The sequence below is a fragment of the Mus pahari genome, chromosome 16 (genome assembly GCF_900095145.1).
Source record: "Mus pahari chromosome 16, PAHARI_EIJ_v1.1, whole genome shotgun sequence".
In the NCBI taxonomy this organism is placed as follows: domain Eukaryota; kingdom Metazoa; phylum Chordata; class Mammalia; order Rodentia; family Muridae; genus Mus; species Mus pahari.
In genome coordinates this window covers 22,770,979-22,778,896 of record NC_034605.1, presented here as the reverse complement: position 1 = coordinate 22,778,896, position 7,918 = coordinate 22,770,979, and the positions used below count along the sequence as shown (strand labels likewise).

At 39.5% G+C, this 7,918-nt stretch overlaps 1 gene segment (V, D, J or C); it reads left to right on the top strand.

The window, feature by feature from the left end:
• Positions 1-4,736, top strand: LOC110334136. The segment is given in 4 exon segments: positions 1-115; positions 2,229-2,558; positions 3,994-4,038; positions 4,594-4,736. Coding segments are annotated over 4 exon segments (633 nt in total).
• The last annotated feature ends 3,182 nt before the right edge of the window (positions 4,737-7,918 follow it).

Below are 7,918 nucleotides of genomic sequence, written 5' to 3'. Positions count from 1 at the left end.
ATGGAACGAATGTCTCAAGAAGGTTCAGATTTTTGTAGAAGCAGTTAGCACTGTGATAGCTCGGTCTGGAGCAAAGACTTTGGAGCAGGAACTAAGCTCATAGTAATTCCCTCTGGTAAGTACCTTTTTTCTGCTTTATTCCAGTGATGAAAAGAACATATATGGTTGCAGAAAAGACAGCAATCTATTATTATCTACTGTACCTGACTACAATATTATTACCCTGAGTCATTTTTAAGGTTATATTCTGAATATGACAACAAAACTTCTTTGTAAATGGTTTCTTCTTTCCCTCCAGAAAACATAGATGCTCTGTGTTTAGAATATTCACACATGCAAAGAGTAAGTGAAAGCTATTCTGAGGATCAGGTGCATAGACTATTGGGGTAAATTTGTGCTTCAAGATACTATTATAAAAGGTATTTTAAGTGTGAGTCCTCAAAAATGGAGTTTTCACGATGGCTCTTAAATGTTTTGAAATACAGCTTAGTGCTACATTCTACAGACAAACTGTGACTTGCTTGTTGGTTTTGATCATAATTCACAGTAAATTACTGTAGAACATGAATCTCTCCTTTTGCTGTCCTAGAGCAGCAGGCTTCTTGTGATGGTAGATTGGGAACCCAGGTATACTATCACAAAATAGACTGTAGCTTGTAGGTAGAGAACACCATTTCTTTCCTTATTTGAACTAGATTAAATTACAAACCACATCCTCGAATTCTATGATTAATAACAAAGCTTTTACTCATGGAATGACAATGTTTCATTCAAGCACGAGTCATAGAAAAATGCTGTTGTTAGCAGCCATGTTGATAACCCCTGCAATTTAGTCCTTTTAATAAGCTTACTCATCATCTTTCATTTTGGTTTCATTGATGTACTGAGGTTGGATTGATTTACAATAAAAGATACGTTTTCTGAAAAAGAGAGCAGATAGAAGAACTTATTATGAATCAGTTAGGTTAGGATCCAAGTGCTATTCTTATAAGAATTTCAGAATATCATGTCTCTCTAATCTGAAAAATCATGGACACTAGACTAATATAGTAGTTTTGATATTATTTGAATCACTGTGGTATTCCTCCTTCTTTGGTGTAGGAACGAAAGGGGTCATCCTAAGTGGATACTGAAGGAATGTATTTGCAAGGTAATTGGGGGAAGGCAAAGCTAGCTATATTGAGGTGAGGGTGATAATGTTTAGAAGCAGAAGGGCTGTAAGGAGGACTTTCAGAAGCACTTTCCATGAGATTGCAATGAAAAATGCTAATGCTGGAGAGCACTGTGCAAACACCCTAGCACTATTTGCTGACATCTGGACTTCCATTCAACATTCCTATGTATGGAAAGTCATTATTAAAGCATTTGACATTGGGGTGGGGGTTCATTATTATAGTCAAGATGGTGATAGACTCAATAGACAGACACCTTCTTTTTCTCAGAGTCAAGTGTGCTGTGAACAAGACTGAACTTTGATCTCAGACATGGAACACTTACTTCTCCACTCACTCCTAGAGAACATGGGAAACGTTTTGTGCTCAGTGCCTAATAAGTAAGACAAAGGAACAGCAAGATGTAAAGAAAGTTGGACATGAAAACAACCAGACTGTGAGAGAACAAAAGGAGATGATGTAATTAAAGCAATGGGCACATTGTCCAAACCACAGCAGAAACATGGAAGGATAATTCCTGTACATAAATGACTATAGACAGGTACAAAAATAAATAAATAAAAGCTACATACTTACATCTATTTCACTGAGATATAAGAAATGCAGAGCTCATTGTAGCAGCAGCTAAATGAACAGTGGGTTGCACTTAATGGCATAGCCAAAGAACAAAGTATCAAATGGAGGACGGGGATCTATGTTAGAAATCATAAGAAATCTTCTTATGTATGGTGACCATAAAGGCAACTTGGTCTCCTCACCCTCCCAGTTATTCATCCATTAAATTATGCATCACCATGAGAAAATAAAGGTATATAAAGAAATAAATTGTTCTTAACCATTCAGTATATGTGTTTATATAATATTATTTTGAGTGACTGGATTTAGTGGTATGTGTCTAATTTAGTTTGTAACCTCAGCATTTGGGAGTCAGTTACAGAAGGATCATCCACAGGTACATCCCAAGTTTCATTTTACACTGAGCTACATGAGACTCTATCTCAATAATAGTGATTACCATCATTATTATCTTTATTAACTTTCCATTCTCTCTTACAGACAAAAGCTTTGATGAAGACATTTCCCCCAAGCCCACCATTTTTCTTCCTTCTGCTGCTGAAACAAATCTCCATAAAGCTGGGACATACCTTTGTCTCCTTGAAAAGTTCTTTCCCGATGTCATAAGGGTGCACTGGAAAGAAAAGGACAGCAATGACATCCTGGACTCCCAGGAAGGGGATACGCTGAAGACTAACGACACATACATGAAGTTTAGTTGGCTTACTTTGTCTGAAAGTTCAATGGGGAAAGAGCACAGATGTATTGTCAAACATGAGAAGAACAAAGGAGGCACAGATCAAGAGATTTTCTTTCCTTCAATAAAGAAAGGTATGTGTATGCATCCTTTGACATAATGCTTTCTAGAGAATGTGTTTGGAAACATCCAATCTTTTACCACAATGTATCAATAAAAATTGATGTGACATTTAATGGGGCCATTTCCTTTATTTTACCTTGTATTTATTTTACCATAGTACTAGGCAGGCTGAGGTTTTGGGAGAAAAGTTGGAAGTTTTTGCTGAAGCTTTCTAAGCTGTAGTGTAATTAACCAAAATACCTACATCTAATGATACACACCCCATTGCCCCATCTTTATTCCCTGGGATTGTTAATTGAATTAAAAGTAAGTGACACATTAAAACAACTATCAATTAAGTACATGATAAATGCTAAACTTGAGGTTCCACCTTTGATGCCATAATTAGGAATGCTCTGCCAAGCAAAGAAAGTTGTTTTCTCTTATGATGTACAAAGGTCAACTTCCAAAAATGGATGCCTTAGACACTGATGCCTTAGTCAACCAAATATTCAAATAAAAGAGTCAATGCCTATTATAAAAAAGAGGAGTGGACCTAGCAGCCTTGACATTCTCAGATTTTTATTGCTGTATGTATCACTGTCAGATAGAACATCGTAGTTAAAGACTGAGTGAGGATCCTGGTTGCAAGCATGTAATTAATGTCTGTAATTAATGCATCTCTTGCCATCTCTGCATGTTCGGAAAGCTCATACTGTGCTACCACATGTAGGGATGTGTAGGGATATGTGGGAGTAGACAAGAATTAGTCAGTGTCCCAGCATGGAAGGGTTATACAGTAAAGAATGCATACTTTTTCCAAATTACACAGAATAATTCAGATGTAAGATCCCAAGGGATCCGCTTGATTCAGGAAGGTACACACATGCACATCTAGGCAGAGGGCTGACATGCAGAGGGCCTTGCAGTCTTGTAATTCATTGTATGCCACAACTGCTGGTAATGAACAATAGTCCCAAGGCTCCCGGGACCTTCTGAAACTGCAAGGAATGAACAGATATGGAACCTGTTTGCTGCTTGCTCTTCACTGTCTGGATCACTCCTCTGAAGTCCCCAGTCTCTTCGGTGGTCAGTGAACTTTGCACAGTTGCTTTGGGAGGATCCTTGGTTTAGAAAGATGTGGCTGCTCTTCTAGAAAGATTGTTTTAGACAGTCTATTATATCTTTTAGGGTAAAAAATGAAAAAGTACTCTTTTTGAATTTCTCCTTATCTGTTTACAGAAACAAAACATGTGAATTGTGTGTACTGAGTTACATAGAATGATACTAATTTCTATAATTAGATATACTTTAGTATTTAACTCTGGGGCTCATGTTTTAATACAGTTCTGTCTATTGAAGGACATCTATGTATTCATTTGTATGAAGATATACGTTAGTCAGAGACACACAAAGAACTGCCAAATAATGTGCATATTAACAAGTTCTTATTGCCATTTCTTTTAGTTGCTGTGAGTACCAAGCCTACAACTTGCTGGCAAGATAAAAATGGTAGGTTTACATATATGTTTACCCTTGTGTCATATTATAGTGCTTTTCCTTTTGAGTATAACAGTATGTGAGTTGCCGTGAATTAATTTAAAAATATCTCAATGTCTGAGTATTACAGAATAGATGGTGATATTTACAACAAGTATGTCACTGTAGTGACATCACAGCAACATGGTGAATTACCAATTCAAATATAGACTTTAATGAGGGGCACAGTGGTAGAATCTAACCTATATTAACAAAAAACTTCATTTACTCATATGTCTCTTATTTTTAATCACCAAAGAAATCATGATAAAAGATAAGCTTAGGCTTTTAAAGTCATCTATTTACTTGCTAGTTATGGGCATGGATGGGTTTGGACAAACAGCTTTCCAAGTTTGATCTTCCTATCAGTGGTTCTCTTGTGAATGGTGAGTGCTGAGTTTCAGGTTTGAATGAAGAGAGCTGTTACTCAATGTAAGTCATTAGAAATTAATACCTATTATTCCCTCCTTGGTAACATGTACTATGCCATCAAAAAAGCAGATGGAGCTAATTAAAGCACTCTTTCAGATGTGCTGCAGCTCCAGTTCACAAGCACCTCTGCCTACTACACCTACCTCCTCCTGCTCCTCAAGAGTGTGATCTACTTGGCCATCATCAGCTTCTTTCTGCTTAGAAGAGTATCTCTTTGTGGCAATAAGAAGAAGTCCTAAAGAAATGAGTGGTGGTACAGCAAGTCAGCTGGATTTCATCCTCACTGCCATGAAGGTGCCTTAATGTTTCTTGTTGGCTTTCACTTCTATAAAGTCAAGTGCTCCTGTTGCATAAACATTTTCTGAAATATTGTATGCAATTTCAGCAACTTCTCTGTAACTGAGATCACCTCCTTCCTGATTCCATCCACCCCAGCAGTCCCCTCCCCCAGAAGCCCAAAGCATCCAAGTTCTAGTACCCATAGACTACAGCTTTTACCCACGGCCCTTGTTGCTCTTGAACCAGCTAACTCCATGAAGGTCCCCACTCTAGACAACCTGAATAGCTCTTTACTGTTTGATTCTGTGCCTTGTATTTCATATTATAGACAATAAATTTTTTAAAAATTAGAAGTCTACTTTTGTCAGTCTTTACTTTCGTTTAGTAATGTTGAAAGTTGTGGTATAAAACAAATGACAATTGTCATGTGTGGGGCTGTGAAAGGCAGCCTATTTTGGTTGAATGAGGCTTGCTCCAGCCACCCAGTAGAAAACTCTACAAGGGATAGAACAGTGTGCTACGTTCCCAGAGACAGGTGCCTGACACCACAAAGCCCCCAACACCATAATTCTGTGAGTATAAGTCACAAAGACAATGTCCCAAGCTCCTGGCATTCTGGCTAGACTCCACACCCACAGTTACCTGACTATAGCCAGGTGTGCTCTGCCTCACAGTTAACTGACAAAAGCAAGGTAGCCCAGCCTTTTATAAAAGGGGCTGCTTGGCCCCTCAGCTCTCACCTTTCTTACTCTCATCTCTAGTCCTCCTTCTCTCTCTGCCTTCCCCGCTGTCACCACGCGGCCATGGCCAGCCTCTCTTTCTACCTTCTCTGTTTCTCTCTGCCTTTCTACAATAAAGCTCTAAAACCATATACTGTCTCTGCTCATCAAGGCTTGCCATACATGAATGATGAGATAGGCTTTCCCCTAAAGAACTGTGTCTAACCTCCTGCCAGAAGGCTTTCCTGCACTCAAGCCAGGGAACAGACAAAGGACTCTTTCCTGCATGGGAACCTCTCAGTGCCCCCTCTCTCTTGCCCTCTCTTCCCTTCACTCTTGGAGCTGATCGAGCCTCCCTTGGGAGACCCCATTTTGTTCTCAGCTCTTCTCTGGTGTCCAGAGGTGTCTGGGATGCCTGAGACTGAGAACCTGTTATCGCTAGCCTCTGTAAGGCCCAGAAACCTAGGACTGCTTGTCCACACCTGCAGGCTGGGTCTGTAGCTTCCTACCCAGGACAGCTTGGAAAACATGCGGCAGTACTCCTTGTCTGCCTGCCCAGAGCGCCAGAACTCTGGTGGGACATGGTTTTTCTCCCAAGCCCAGCATCCAACAGTCATGGTATTCTGGGACAATAACAAGAATGTAAAAATATATTCCTAAGCTTGACTCAGAGTCTGTGTTCATGGTATTTCTTAGGACAGTCAGTGTAGGAGGAACCACAGGCAATTGAAATAGCCATATCTGCTCTTAAAGGTTACCAGATTTGAACTTCATTTGGTTTTTGACATTTTTAAGGCAATGAACAAATGTATAACATGACTCATGTTCTCTGAGTTCAGCTCTGTGCCTGTATTTCACAGCAGCATGCTTTTTGATTCTCAGACTGTCCCCTGAGTGCTATCAGAATTCTAGGGAGAAAAAGGTGATGAAGGCGAGTGACCTATAGGTACTAAACTCCCTACAGCACAGCTTCCCTCTATAAAATGAAGGTGTATTCTGTCTCCTAGAATTGTGTATGTTTAGTGAATTAGTAACAGCAAGTGCAAAGAAGCCCTTGAGTGTCCTGTTATAGGCCCTTGACTCTGCCTTAGAGAGCATAGATAACACACACACACACACACACACACACACACACACACACACACACACACACAGAGGCACTGATTGTGATTTCCATTCTTCTCCATCAGAAGGATGGGGGAGTACTATAGTACCATATCCTGTACCATCAAGCAGCCCCTGATACTCCAACAGCCCTTTCAGATAGACACAATTATGGCCCACAATCCACAGATTAGAGGGTTGATCTCACTGCCAAGATTGCTTTTTTGAAGAAGCACTCATAATTTAAAGCCAGATTGCTCTGATCTCCAGTGTGTGGAGGGGAGGAGGTACAGAAAAACACAGAGTATGTATACATAGATGTACCCCATATCCTATCTTTTAGAGAAAGTCAATCAAAAAGCCCACAACACATAAAAACACCCATAGCTTCCTTAAGATAGTGATTATTTCCTTAAAGTCCTGTGAGTTCATCTGTTTATTCCCCATGATTACACTATGCCACTGACTTGTCATTCTAACTCCCCCATCCTTCCACTTCTACTTTAGAATAACTATAATTGTGCCACTTGCTGTCACTAGAACAGTCACACTGCTTTCTGTTGAACATTTATTTTTGGTTTAAAACTGTTCTTCCAGAGAGCAATAACAAAGTAGGCTGTGAGCCTCAGGCATTGTAGAATCCTTCATAGTGATGCTGGGTAGATGTGAGTAGCATCCTGAGACTCAAGTTCATCCTTACACTGAATCGCTTACAGAATATTCTGGAAATCTGGGTAACTTCTGATGCAAAAAGGAGGTTATGCAACCTCTTTGATCCATGACTTTTTTGTCAACACAACAGCCTTATGCAGGTAACCATACAATTTGTTGGGAGAACCCTGACCATGAAGCCACATTTCAAAGAATTCTGACTACTTCTCTGGACTTTCTTAAATATATCAGTTTCTCTTTTAAAATGACAAAGTATTTACATGTATATGAAATCTTATGTAATGTCTGAGCCCATATTTGTTGAGTATTCTTGAAATTGGGAAAAGCATAATTTTTTCCTAAAACATCCATTCATTATCTCTATGCCATGAGGACATTCAAAATTTTTTCTGCTGTCTTTTGAAATATACATCATATTATCATTTAATGTTTTAGTCCCTCATTAAAAGCTATGCATCTTTAGAAAAAACTACCCCATCCGGGGAATCCATCCCATCATCAGCCACCAAACCTAGATACTAATGCTCATGCCAGCAAGATTCTGCTGAAGGAACCCTGATATTGCCGCCTCTTGTGAGGCTATGCTAGTGCCTGGCAAACACAGAAGTGGATACTCACAGACAGCTATTGGGTGGAACACAGGGTCC